We start from the raw sequence: 14,291 nt of genomic DNA, 5'->3' as shown, positions 1-14,291 counted from the left end.
ATTACATAATAGTAATCTTAAAATATATTTTCCTGATGAGATAGAATGTATTAGGTTTACCTACATGTGGAGGTATCTAAAAACATAAAGAGCTTTTAGGAGAATTTTGTTCATTTGTTCGCTTGTTTGGGTTTGAATGTTTACTTTTGAAAGTTTTCATTCTGCTGTGACTTCATAGAGAACAGACGCTGATCGTAACGAGTCATCCAAGGAAGACTCACGTTTAGTGAGTTGTGTTTTCGAGCAGTGAGCAGAGCCCCTCTCCCTGCGCCTCTCCCTGCCCTCCTGCCCTTCCCTGCAGCTGCACAGACTCGGGGAATTGTGCAGTTTGCTTGACTTATCAGGAAATCCATGAGAATAATAGCGTCAGTATTGCTACTTTCCTTTCATAGGTTTAGTTTAGAAGGAAACACCACTCTCTAGACTAATTTGACTTTTAAGGTTTCCAGTAGCAAGCTTGCAGAGAGGATATGATTACATATTTTACATTGTTCATAAGATGAAATCTAGCCAGTCTCTTAGGAGATGTTTAAGTCAAGTATAGTTAAGTAAAAGGAAAGATCTTTGGTTTGCTTTTGGTCCTGGGTATTGTGTATATAGTGGGTGAAATATGGCTGGTTGCTTTGATGGTGTTGGAAAAAGTAAAAAAGACACATTATAAACTAACTGCTGAAGTTTTAAAATACCACATACATATTCGAAAACCCCCCCCCCCAACACACACACACACTCTCTGTTCAAACCTACGGTAAGGTTTATAGAGTTGAACTTTCCATGAATAGTGATTCTACAAGTACATATAGGAAATGGTCTTGTTTTGTGAAGATTGAAAACAAGATTTGACTTTTAAATCATTCTTGAGATACTGAAATTAAATGTGTTTTTGAGGATCAATTCAGAAATGATTCCAAACCATCCTCCAGTCAGACCCTCATTAACTTGACTGTAAGGAAAGGAAAATTGAGAACAAGAGAGACTGGGGAGATCTCTAGCTGGTGCTGTCCTCAGCTGCCATTGTTGAAGGACATCCTTTGAGCTGATTTCAGTCCCGTTTAAAAAAAAAAAAAATCTATTTAGTGATTAGTAACCAGCGGATAAGCCCAAGTGAATAAAGACCATAAATACTGAAGTCTTTGGGCTCACAGCCTGTAAAACTGTCAAAAAAGCTTTGGGTAAGTGACAAAAGAGTGCCCAGAGTAACAAGAAGTGTTAGCTGCAAGGCAGTGCTCCATATTCATGGACAGAAGACATCATTTAGTTTTCTTCAAAATAGAGGCTCTTCTTGCATTTGGTACCTGCTCATCATTATCTGTTTGTCTTGTATGGAGTCTGTCTGGTTGAAATCTGTTGGTGACTGTGTTCGCTAGTGGGAATCACAATGCTTGTTTAAAGATAGCTCACTTCCAAAATTAGTGCCATGATTCCTGAGACTCATGTTTAGATCCATCAAGATCTACTTACTTGCTGAGAATGTCAAGCCTGACTGGAGTGAGTGGGTGAAGCGTGTGTGCGTGTATTTTTAAAAGGCAGATGGTTGCATTAGATGCTGACAAGTGCTTTTCTCTTGTTTTTAAATTAAAGTCTAAAGTTCATAATTCTTAAATGTTTCTCCCTAAGGGGAAAACATTAAGTAAATAAAAACAGAAGCGTGCAAGACTATATTGTGAACTGTTTTTATTCTTCCTGTACAATGTGGAGATTTAGATGATGGAAGTCTGTCTTACTAGGCCGACTTTAAATTTGCTTTTAGGATTGGAGAAAGCTGAAGATGATGAAGTCCAGGCCTTTACTCTGAACTCCTGTTGTCTGCCCCCAGTGAGGATTAGGTGGCATTGAATGGCAATGTTAGCTATCTGAATTCTATGTTTTACTGTATAAACTTCAAATTTAAATGTGTGTTTGAGAGATGATTTCAGTGGATTTAAAGTATGGTGTTTCTTCAAGTGTGAGGATTTTATCAACTTAGGGTATTTGCTTTTCAACATCCTGACTGTGAGAACTAGACATGTCATTCATTTGAAGGGAGCAGATGTTAAAGGTTCTTGCCCCTGCCTTCCTAATCCTAAACACCCTTTAAGAAGAGAAATGTTCTATTACCCAAATAGGGATCTTTCTGACGGTGAGAAAAGGCGGTAAAGGCAGTAAATCTGCCTTCTCATTATGAAGTGCAACAATAGATTGATTTATGAAGAAAAGCAACTGTTAGGCTTGTATGAGATGTGTGCATGGAGATGCAGGTCCCGCTGGAGCAGGTCAGCAGTAGCATTCCTGCTGGTCTTGACAGGAATCTAATATCACCAATAAGGAATATGGGATTCTGAACACCACCTTTGAAAAAGGGCTTCGCTGAGAACAAAAGAACCCACCTCCCAGGGTTTTCACACGACAACAGGCTCTTCAGTGTGCCATGTTTGTGCTGTTTTTTTTGTTCCTCCACATCTTCATTAGTTCAGAGAAGACATCTTTAAAACAGTTCCATTTTGTACAGACATTTTGTTAAGACTTGCATTTTAAGTTGAAGTTAATGTAAGTATAGTTATTTTAAGTATTTGGCAGTTATAAGTAGTTTTGCTTTATACTATTTAATATTTTAGCAAACACCTGGGAAAGCAGAGCATCAACTGAAACCGTGCTGGAGAAAATTGTGTGCTTCTAGGGGATTGTGTAAAACTCCTTGTTTTAAGGAATTCTGTTTTAAAATCTTTTAAATAAATTTGTATCACACAGTGGTAGAAACTCTGTTAGGGTATTTTTACTTAATTGAAAATTTAAAATTTTTACTTCGAGTTGAGCTTGAGCATAAACTGTTGTAAAATGAGGACGTTTGGAGAACTGAGTAAATTGTGCTGATACTGTCTTATATATTTAGAACCTATTACTTTAGAATTGGAAACCCCTGGAATGCAGTTGCGATTGGAGCAGGTAAATTACAGGATTAAAGCTGATGATTATCAATGCAGTTAGAGCATCAAGCTCGTTTCTCTCAGTAAACATCCACTTCTAGTAGCTGTGCATTTCCGAGTTATGATAATAACCACTGTACTAACATATAAGGTATAAGAAAGCACATGCAAACACCGAGTTTAAAAGGCAAAGACAAAAAAACCAAAACCATGGGGTTTCTGTCAGTTTCTTTTGTCCCTCTAGTTCATCTCACACGTATTTCCACAAGCACATATGTGTGTACTTGTACCCGAAGAGTTGTGATGGGATTCTGAACACCACCTTTGTAAAAGGGCTTCTCTGAGAACAAAAGAACCCACCTTCCAGTGTTTTCTCATGACAACATAATAATAATGTTTCCTCATCAGATGGAGGAAAGGGAACCAGTGTGTTACCTGATAAACATACCGTTATCCAAATTAGGGAGATAGAGGGCATACAAAAAATTTAATCCTTGCAAACTAGTAAGAATTTTAGCTGTCTAAATTTATAGTGAGAAAAATATTGCGTTTTTGACTTGGTTATGATCAGTTCAAAAATCAATAATTTTCTCAGTGGGTTTTAGTTATTTAGGAATTCAAAGTATGATGGAAATCATGTAAATATGCTCTTAGCAAATAAAGTGAACTTTTAATGCCACTGCCTTGATATTAATTGAAAGCTTCATATTTAATAGGGACTATTCTGTAAGCTAGTCCAAAGTTGAAGACTAATAGATCTTCTTGGGACTTGTTTAAGTAGCTGTGTATTGCAGTTTAATTAGTGTCAATCAAATGCTCTATACATGTTTTTGTTTTTTTTTTTTTTACAGTAACTCATTTTTTTAAAAGATCTAAAATGGTAAGGATGCCCTTCAGTAGCTTAAAATGCTCTCTTCAGGTACATATGTGTTTTAGTTAGTTCATTACATTTTACTGTCATCTGTATTTACCAAGTTCAATCACTTTAACATTTGAAATGTTAATCTTTATAATCCCAAACTGAGGCTACATATAACATACTTTTTAAAACTGTTTTTTTTTTTTTTTCAATTCTGTCCTGCCCCTGCAAATGTAGAAAATAGAAAATACTCTAAAATTACAAAGTTTTGATGCTCTGCATAGGTGGGTTATTGCACACTTACAAAGAGAAGGCTCACGACAGACAGTTGCAGGACCTGAGAAGAATGGAGGAGCACTTGTGTCTTGATGTCCTTTGTTCACTCAGTAGCTTAGATGGCAACAATCTATCAAGAACCCTTTTTCTTCTTTTCACACTCTTTTATGAGGCGTTTGACCTTTGGTTACTTGCAACTTTTCCTTTTGTAACCATCATCCTCAAAATCTGGGTGGGGGTGGGGTAGGAGGCACACCACATACAAATCCCCGCATCAAGTAGTATGTTTAATGCCCAGGTGTAAAACTGTACACTCCGCTCAAATGTTCGTAGCGGGTGTTGTAGCTGTGTGTAGCTGTATGTCGTCTGTTTCCAGGTGAGTTTTCACACTCCTAAACCTCTCAGCAAGTGAGGATTCTTAGCCTGTAATCTCTTCGAACACATCTGGCACATACACCATCCTGCAGTGACTGGAGTTTTTGAAAGAGCACATGTTCTGGCTACAATAGTCAGTAGCAGCCTTCAAAGTAAGGCTGGCGATGAGAGATAAAAGACTTGAGGCTCTTCTGCTTAAACAGAGGAAGCTGAAAGAAAATTATAGCCATCCGTAAGTGTGGAAAAGGGTCTTAGAGAGAGATTTATAGACCCTTGTTCCCCAAGGCCACTTTGTTTCCTAATGAGATTTTGTGTTCTCAGACAGGGTGTGGGGAGTCAAAGGATGCAACGTTTAATAATAATAGTGGGGATGATAATGAGGGAGACAGCAAGTGCAGTTGTTACAGAGATGCTTCAATATAAAGCCAATTATCTTGGCATTTGGGATGACTTTTCTGTCTGAAAGTTGAAAATATAATAGAAATAAGGACTTCTTGTTTTGCTAACAGTTACTTGAGAGGGTGATTCTGAGTTTCTTGCTGTGTTATCAGAAAATGACAGGCACAACAACAGCCTTTGATCTTTGTGTATCAGTCCAACATGAAATGTGATTCTGACTTAACATCAAGCTCATTTAAGGTTTTAAATGCAAATGTCGAGTCTGCTGGAAGAGGTAGAGCACTGTCCTATGGCCACAGACTTGAGTAACCAGCAGCAAAGGTTGCAGCTTTCCATGGCCTTTTCTCAAGCTCATTGTGTTTTCAAAGAAAACGTTGTTAATGTGTTAAGACATTTTTTTCCTGTGATGTTACAAGACATTGTACTATAGAGTTAGGAAAACAAGGCAGCTTAACTTGGAGGCAAATAAACTGTTGTACTGTGTTTCCTGATACATCCTCTTAAGCAGGGCCCGTGTCAAGAGCATGGGGGGCAGGTCACAGTAGAAGCTTCTCTACTAATGAGGTACATAACCAGGACTCTTAGGACTATTGATTGGGCAAACATGAGAAGTAACTGACGGCAGTCCACTGAGTCCTGGAAGGAAGGATTTGCTTCTACCACTCCTTTGCTCTGGGTGTGGATCCTCAGATGTCTCTCGTAGAAAGAGAGAGGTTCTTCCACAACGACACAGAAAACTTTCCTTGACACTAATGTTATAGAAAGCTGCTGTGTTCCGAGTGCTGCTTTAATTGTTCTTTCATCAAAGATACAGGTGTAACAAAAAGAGAAGTACATTGTCATCTCTGTAAATGCCCTGTGGCTACTTAATTGCCGTGCTCCAGTTCCCTTGGTTAGAAGATAACTATTAAAAATGTCATACTGTCTTTGTCCACTTGAGCCTATGCCCTAAACTTTGTGGTTCAAACAATAGATTCTGAGAGCTTAGAGGTGCAAAATCATGGAACCTGGAAAGGACTTTCCTCTTGGCTTGCAAATGTACACCATCTTGCTTGGGAAGAGACTATAGAGGGGGTAGCTCTCCGCTGTTTCTTCTTTCAAAGGTCCTAACCCCATCATGAAGGCTCACAGTCATGACCTCATTTAAACCTGCCAAAGGCTTTGTCTCCCAAAACTGTAATATGAGGGTGAGGGCTTCAGTAGATCATGAGAAAGGACACAGTTCAGTGTGCAGCACCCGCCCTTCCTCCTATAAAGCAAATGAAACAAATAATGTGTGAAACTGCACAAAGGTATGTTAAGGGGTAACCAGCGTTGGCCCAATTTTATTTTCATATATCTCCCTGCAATATATAGGTTTTGATCTTTCTGAAAGCATTTTATTAAAAATTGTCATTTGTAGCCCTTTCCACAATTCACCCTTGTGTTAATCTTCTTAACATTTCATTTCGGCCTTAGCCATTTGCTGACGTAGCTATCTGAAAGCATCATCTAGTAGCGTAGCCATAAGATACATTTCACTCAGACAATGGAGAACACTTCTATGGCTGTTTAGCATGGCTGTGATGATGCTACTCTTTAAAATTAAATGTATATTTGAAAAATGAATAGGTAATTTTCAACTTCTTATAGAGAAGAAACTAAATGAGTTAATCTCTTTTTTTTTATGTTAAGCCTAAAGGTACATAATATGTAGGATGATTCATTTTTAATGGAAGGATGAAACTGGTAAGAACTGAGTCTTCAGTCAGTTGTCATGAAGGGAAGTAAGGACAGTGAAATGAAATACACACTCTTCTTTGTTTAACATTCATCTTCACCATGATCTTTCTGGGTATTTGTGCAGCAAAGAAATCATTTCTATAGGAGGATATGAATTTTCTTTTTATACATGTAGTAAAAGCTTTGTATAAAGCACTGAAATGTATCTAAAGTAATTCCTGTTTAGTTTTTATTTTCTCTTTGTTATTTAAAAATATTTAATTAGTTTTACTGTATTTTTGTCTCTTTTCTCTGAAAGTAGATACATGTTCCTCACTTCCCTTTTCTAAATCCTGATTGCTGTAAACATCAAAGCTGAAATTCTGTTCATAAATGTCATTGTCTGATAGGACAGGGCTAGTAATGTGTGTTTTCTAGGAGGAAGTCTGCTTGCGCAGGCCTCTCATGTGATCACACTTAACTTCTAGGAGTTTTAAACGTGCGGGTTTTCTTATTTGTCCTGGACAAAAGTAAACCTCCGTAGAGAATCTGTTACAGGATGATTTTGCGTACTCATTCAGTGGTGAAGAATGTAGCGCCAGTCATGATAGGCCAGTTATTTCACCAACGATAGAGATAGGTCTTGTTTTCGGCAGTGGTGAAGTTTATAGCCTCTTGCATGTAAATACTTGTGTAATGGCAACCAAATGTTGACGAGTTGCCACAATAAGAGTGTTGGATAATGCAGGACATCAACAATTTTTTTTCCCAGTGGGGAGAATTTTGAAATTGGAAATAAGCATCACATTAGCCCACAAGGGAAAGGATAAGAGCATCATTAGCTTCCTTGTTCTTAGTTTTTGGTATATCACTCCCAGATTCATGTGTACATGGGTAAGCAGAGAGATTTAAATATTTCTTAGGAGAGAGAAAGGAGGCTGTTGTATCTTGAGGGCCCATAAAGCTTTTCACCTGCCCAGTTTAAGGTTGTTTTTTTGTTGTTGTTTTTTGTTGTTTTTTTTTTTTAAATAAAGTTACCTTTGACTTGTAGGGTTTTGGAGGGGCTGGCAAATGTGATTTTCTTAAAATACAAAGTAAACTTGGTGATATAAAAGACTGTCTCTTCCTCTTATGGTGGCAAAAGGACTTTGGGGTAGTTCACATCTGACTGAACTCTGGACTGGTCTGTGTTCAAGATTAGTAGTTTTTTTTTTTTCAAGAAAGAACCTGGATTGAGGGCTTGTCTCTATCAGATTGGCCTATGGCTATGTCTGTGGGACATTTTCTTGGTTGATGTGAAAATGTCCAACCTACTGTGAACCATGCCATCCCTGGGTGAGCAGTCCTGAGTTGGACAAGAAAGGTAGCTGGATAAGAACGTGAGCCTGGAAGTGATGGAGCCAGTAAGCAGTGTTCCACCAGTGTCTCTGCTTCAGTTCTGGCCTCTGAATGCCTGCCTTGGCCTCCCTCAATGATGGATTGTCACTTGGAAGTGTAAGATGATAAGATAAAACAAACTCTTTCCTTCCCAAGATGCTTTTGGCCAGTGTTGTATCATACCAGTCCCCCCCCCAAAAAAAAACCCAAAAAAACTAGAACAGGTTCCATCTACTACCATATGAATGAACTCCATAATGTTTTTTATTGAGTAACAACCAGATTCTGTCACAGTGCGTTCTTGAAAATCCACTGATGAAAATATAGAGAGGATCCCTATGGGTAGATTAACACTTCTGGTTTTCTCATAATGCATTTACTTTTTGTTTATGTGTGTATATGTTCATGCATGCACATGACCATCCATTCTATTGTACAAGTGTGTGGAGGCAAGAGGACAACTTTGTCTTCTCTCAGCTAGCACCCCTTGGTTTTTGAGACAGTCTCTTATTGGCATGGAACTTGCCAAATAGGCTGGACTGACTGGCCAGGGAGTCCTAGGGATCTCTTGTCTTTCCCTCCCCATTGGTGTGATTGTAAGCCCTGCCATCGTGGCTGGCTCACTCTTCTTCTTAAGCGATTTTTTTTTAAAGATTTTTTTCCCCATTATGTATATGTTTGTATCTGTCTGTATCTGGGTACAGCACATGAGAACAGGTGACTGTACAGGCCAGAGACACTGGATCCCCTAGAGCTGGAGTTACACAGGCACGCATGCACACATGCACACACATTATGTTCTTTACTATTTGTCTTTTCAGATAATTAGCAGTTGTGGAAATGTTAACTATGTCTGTGGGAAAGATGCTGAAAGGTTTGGTTTGGGCATCTGCATAATGCTTGAAATAGAAGGGTCAAGATGTGTGGTATATAGTTGGGAGATGGCCATTGTCTTCCCTTGTTACCGTTGGTTGGTTGGTTGGTTGGTTGATTGGTTGGTTTTTGAGACAGCATCTGACTATGTAACTGTGGTTGGCCTGAAATTCACTATGGAGACTAGGCTAGCCTCAAACTCATAGAAATTGACTTGCTTCTGCCTTGTAAATGCTGAGATTAAAGAAAGGCATACACCCTAAATGACACTCAGCCCTACCAAGTTACCTTAGTTAATGTCATTCTCAGCAAATAGTTCTGGCAGCATGATTCTTTAAGTCCAGTGCACTGTATACTGGTCAGGAAGCATGGTAAGGAAACTTCTTTTTTGGTTCGCAAATGGTTTCCAGGGCTATTAAAATAATACCATTTGCAGGTGTTTTTTTCATGGCTGTAAAGAACAATTTGGAAAGGAGATGGAGTGCTCCTTGGGCCTTGAGAGAGCTGTCTTTACAGATGGGCATTGTACTGAATGTCCTTTCAATTGTGAAACTTGCCATTAGGACTCAACCACGGAAGAACCACCTAACAGAAGTGAAGAGTATCTCACAGAGGCACTTGCACCTGTAAACCAACTCTGTGTTGTAGCTTGCAAAGAGTGATGTATAAGACACTGTACAATTCCCAAGCAAATCCTGCAGTGGTGAAGAATGGGTGAGCGCCTGCTTCTCATTAGAAGTTGTGTCTGGCTTTTTTTTTTTCCTGCAGAATGAGTTAGATTGCTGACACCTGTTTTCCCATCCACCCTGAGAATGTGAAGTGTGCATCAGGAATGCCCAAAAGTGCTTCCTCATGTCCCATTCTATGGAGCTTAGTGCTGCTTTAGGAAGGGGGGGGGCACTCTTTTGCTGGGAGGGGGGATGAAAAGAATTCAATGGTGAGAAACTGTTATACACACTGAACTGAGATGGTCGTCTTCATTTTGTGTCTTCTGATTGTGCTTGTAGTTGTATTCCAGCTGGATTATGCATTTAGCAAAGGAAGAAAAGAGCATGTGTCCTGTACATGGGAACACCTCATATTTTGGAAATAACATGGCTGTGTATTTGAAAATAGGAGGAAATTAGAAATGGGTAAAGACAGTCCATTCTTATAACTAAACACATCAGCTTTATTAAGTTACTTAAAGCATGAACTTGGTCTTAAGATGAAAAACTCAAGTATGTTGTTGGTGTCTTGCATATTTCTCTACATGCATCTGATGTTGACCCTTCAAGCAGTATAAACTCTCTTGTGAAAACTGTTAGACATGGAGCAGATGGACTGTAATGCTGCTTTAAGTCACAGATAAGGATGGTCTGCAGTATGCAGTGCATTCTGCTAAGTATGGAAGAAGTAACATGAAGCACGTGGCTTTTAAAGTGCTGTGTCTACACTTTGTCTGGGGAGAACACAGCACAGGAACTGTCTCAGTGGCACAGCATGCTAGGAATAAGCGTATGACCTGCTTCTCAATGGTGTTAGTGGTTTGAGAAGGAAGAAAACTGAGTTTGGGTGTGTCCAAGAGTTGGATGTAGAACTTCTTCTGGATACTAGAGGATGAGAAAAGATCATGGAGAGTCAGAGGAGGCAAAAATGTGTGAGGCTGTTCTGCTAATTCACAAGCTGTGAAATTAAAGGGTATTTTTCTTCTTAAAATAGTGGCAACATTTTCCCCTGACTTGTTTGTGGGATTTGGCTGGATGTTATGAATATTGGCCTCCATTTGTGAACTCATGGTGAGTGGGGTTAGTTGGTTCGTGGCCTTAGACCAGAATAAAATTAACTGGCTCATAATGTGATTGAACTAATGATCTTGGGGCCTCATGACTACTACATCTGAACCAGTTGAGTCAATCAAACTTCATGGAAAGGACAGTGAAGGTATGTGTCCCTTAGGAGGAGCTCTGCATGGCAGTGAGCAAGGGGTGAAGTCATGTAGCATCCAGGCAATTATCTTCTCATCCTTGACATTTTATATGCGTCTTCTGATAAAAACAAGGCTGTCAAAGAAAAAAAATGACATTACAACTCTCCTGTGTTAGCTTTTTAACAAAGTGATATGTGTGGTCATTTTCCTTGCACAGCATCAGACGTTCTGTAGAGGCTGCTTTGAGCACAGAGGTCATTTTCATTTTAGTGTGTAATATCCCATAAATGTATTGACGACGCTTTTCTCTTCTTCTCTAAAGTCAGAGCAACCCAGTCCTGCCAGCTCCAGCTCCAGCTCCAGCTCCAGCTTCACACCATCCCAGACCAGGCAACAAGGTATCAACAGCTCCCTGGCTAATGAAATCTTTCCCCCATAAAACAGCCTAATGAGTTGATTTATGACCTATCTTCTACTGTTTTATTATTTGAATGGTAACTTGGCTTTTATGCAGTTGTGCTTATTTCCCCCAGGAATGCACTTGAGTGTCGTTCTCATATATGAGGCCTGATTCTAGAAAGTCCCCCTTTTCCAGTCCCTGCCGTCAGATTCCCATCTCACAAAAATGGATTATAGACACAACCCATTCCAGGGAGTTCCCAGAGGAAATACTCCAGTAAACCCACCTCAGAGGCACTGACATGGGCTCCCCATTCTTCATTCTTGAACACCTCTCATTTTACTTATTTTATTTTTTGTATTTTAGTAGAGTTTTTAAGCAAAAGTGAGTTTTGCTGTTTTTAAATATATATTTCTCTATTCATAGTCACATGCTAACCAAAACTCCAGATAAATTAAACCAGAATGTACAATGAAGCGTATTTTTAATGTGTATGTGTAAAGTCTCCAGAAGTGGGCTCTGTTTTATTTTTACACAATTGAAGAATGTCAGAGAGTAACTTGTTTTCTAGTATCATAGTGAACATCGCCGTTTTCATTGACTACACTGAATTCCAAGTGGCCTTGCATGCTTTGAAAGAGGATTAAATTGTTGTGTGTATTTGGACTAAGGCTAAGCTTCCAAGAAAATATATAATAAAAGGCAGTGATAGTTTTGGCTATTCAGAAATCTTGTTTCATTAGCTTTCAAAGAAGTAAGCCCACTACAAAAGCAGAGAAATCTGAGTTTGCAGAGTGTGAGATTGCAGGGAGTCGGCGCATGTTTTAGAAGGGACTGCTTAGTGACAGCTCAAATAGTCCTGTTAGACTTGGGGGATTGCCCAGGCCAGAATGAAAATGCACCTTCCTTAGATGCCTTTACAATTTTCTGTTAAAATTAAAGAATGACTATTTTTTTCATCACATTTTGAGTAGTAAAACAGAGGGAAAGCAACACTAATCAGTGTGTGTGTGTTTTCAGTTTTGTCTGGTCCTAAATAAAATTAGTTACCGTTCCTCCAACCCCCATCTAATACTAGATATTGTTTAGATTTTCTGGGCACATGATTTATTACATAGTCTTAGTTATGCTAATACATGCTGATATTTTGCCAGGAATTTCTTTAAAAGTAAGGTGCAAATTGGCCGCATAAAGTTGTTGCAACCAGATCTGCTGTCCAAGATCAATAAGAAGATCAGAGATAGGACATTACACCATGGAGTTGAAACACTTTATAACCTGAACTTGACTAAAATGCTTGCTTGACCTGAAATTGACCTTGAAATAAAGGAGCAGCTAAATCTTAATAGATCAGAAACTACCACACAAAGGCTGCATTGCCAAGAACCAGCTACAATCACAGTGATTTATTAATCTCAGCATTTCAGTACATGGATCAACTTAACAAAACATCCTGTTTACTAATAGATCTGTTTTTCTTTTGGTTGTGACTTGGGGTGGGAAGATAAGAATAAAATTATGCAGAAAAAAAAATCCTGTGAAATGGAGATTCTTTAATTTTTTTTTTTTTATATTTTATGTGTATGGGTGTTTTGCTTACCCATATATCTGTGCACCTTGTGCATGCATGCCTGATGCCCGAGGAGGTCCAAAGAGGATATCAGATTTCCTGGAACTGGAGTGACAGAGTAATAAGCTACCATTTGGGTGCTAGAAATCAAACTTGGGTCCTCCCAAGCAGAGCAGCTCTAGCAGATGTAGCTAGAGCTACATCTCCAGCCCCAATTTAGGATTCCTAATAAACATTCTGGGGACTCTGATGAAAACAGTCATGTGTAATCCAGATTATAATCCAGAAGGTGTCCTGGATTTGGTTGCGGAGTCTGGACCGTACGGGATAATGATTGTTCTTAGCCAGAGGTCAGAACTTCAAGCGGTCCCCAGTGTCTAATATGGTCACGTGGGTTTGAAGTGTTGTTTGATTGCCTGTGGTTCCTGTCACCACTCAGGTCCTTTGAGGTCTATCATGAAAGATCTGCACTCGGATGACAATGAGGAGGAGTCTGACGAGGCAGAGGATAATGACAATGACTCTGAGATGGAAAGACCTGTAAATAGAGGAGGAAGCCGAAGCCGCAGGTGAGATTCCCTGCAGAGGAGCCACACTGGTTCCCTAGGTAAACCACAAACACCTGAACCCTGGCAGCAACTGTGACTGGGCTGTCCCTAAGGCTGCCCAGCATTGTCAGAGCCTTGGGTTTGGTCCTCTGCACATTGCCTGTAATCCCTGTATTTAGGAGGGAGAGGCAGGAGGATGAGAAGTTCAAAGTCCTCCTCAGCTCTCTATCAAGATTGGGGCCAGTCTGGGTAACATGAGACTCCCATCTCAAACAGGAGGGAGGGAGGGTACAGCCAATGGCTGCATTCCTCTGAAGCTGGTACGTTTGTGTTCATTTTTATAAGAAACCATTTTTTCCTTTTTCCTTAGAGGAGGTCTCCTCCAAAGCCTCTATAGGAAGAAGCCATATCAGAAGTCCGTGCTATCTGAAAGTATATGACATGTAGCAAATTCATCTGCAGAGTTGCTCTAGACCTGTTGCTTTGGGGTGGGGGCTCCACGTGTGAAGAAACAGCATTTGCTGCTTATAGTTAGAACTACATAATTGGCTCCAGTGAATTATGTTGTGACCTAATTAAAACTAAGTTCACCTGTGTGTGTTTTCCAGCAAATAAATTCCTTTTAAGTGTGCTGACAATTAGGTTCCTTAAGTAGCTTTAATGCTGTGAGGCATAATTCTACATTAGAAGATGGTAATTCATGTCACTTATAATTAATAGTCAACTTGAAATTGCCTTGAGGATTTTGTTTATCATGAGAAAAACAAATAGGCATGCACACTTTAATGTGTTATGAGTAGAAAATATGAATCTACTTGAACTTCAAATCCAATTACATTTATAATATATTGCAATAAATCTTTGCCCATTATCCATTACTGTGTAGATGGCCCTGAAATACCTAAGACAAGGGGAATCCAGGGGGAACAGACTGTATGTTTCCTAATTGGCGATTCACTGGTTTTGTTGGAGACAAGCTGCCCCTCCACAGAATGGAAACCCTATCAATGGCTCTGCCTTACAAAGCTAGACTTCTGACATCCTTCTGCGCCTAGCCTCCACAGTGCGTCTGCATACAGTCCTTTTACAGGACCCTCACAG

At 39.5% G+C, this 14,291-nt stretch overlaps 1 protein-coding gene across 1 annotated transcript in view; it reads left to right on the top strand.

The window, feature by feature from the left end:
* Positions 1-14,291, top strand: part of Mllt3 (MLLT3 super elongation complex subunit) — a 276,419-nt gene that overhangs the window by 244,480 nt on the left and 17,648 nt on the right. The window contains exons 6-7 of the mRNA XM_059254512.1: positions 10,995-11,070; positions 13,082-13,211. Of these exons, the coding sequence (XP_059110495.1) occupies positions 10,995-11,070; positions 13,082-13,211 (206 nt within the window). The remainder of the gene's footprint in view (positions 1-10,994; positions 11,071-13,081; positions 13,212-14,291) is intronic.

This window comes from Peromyscus eremicus, chromosome 2 (assembly GCF_949786415.1).
Source record: "Peromyscus eremicus chromosome 2, PerEre_H2_v1, whole genome shotgun sequence".
Classification (NCBI taxonomy): domain Eukaryota; kingdom Metazoa; phylum Chordata; class Mammalia; order Rodentia; family Cricetidae; genus Peromyscus; species Peromyscus eremicus.
Note: the sequence above shows the minus strand (reverse complement) of the source record. Positions and strands in the feature narration are given on the sequence as shown.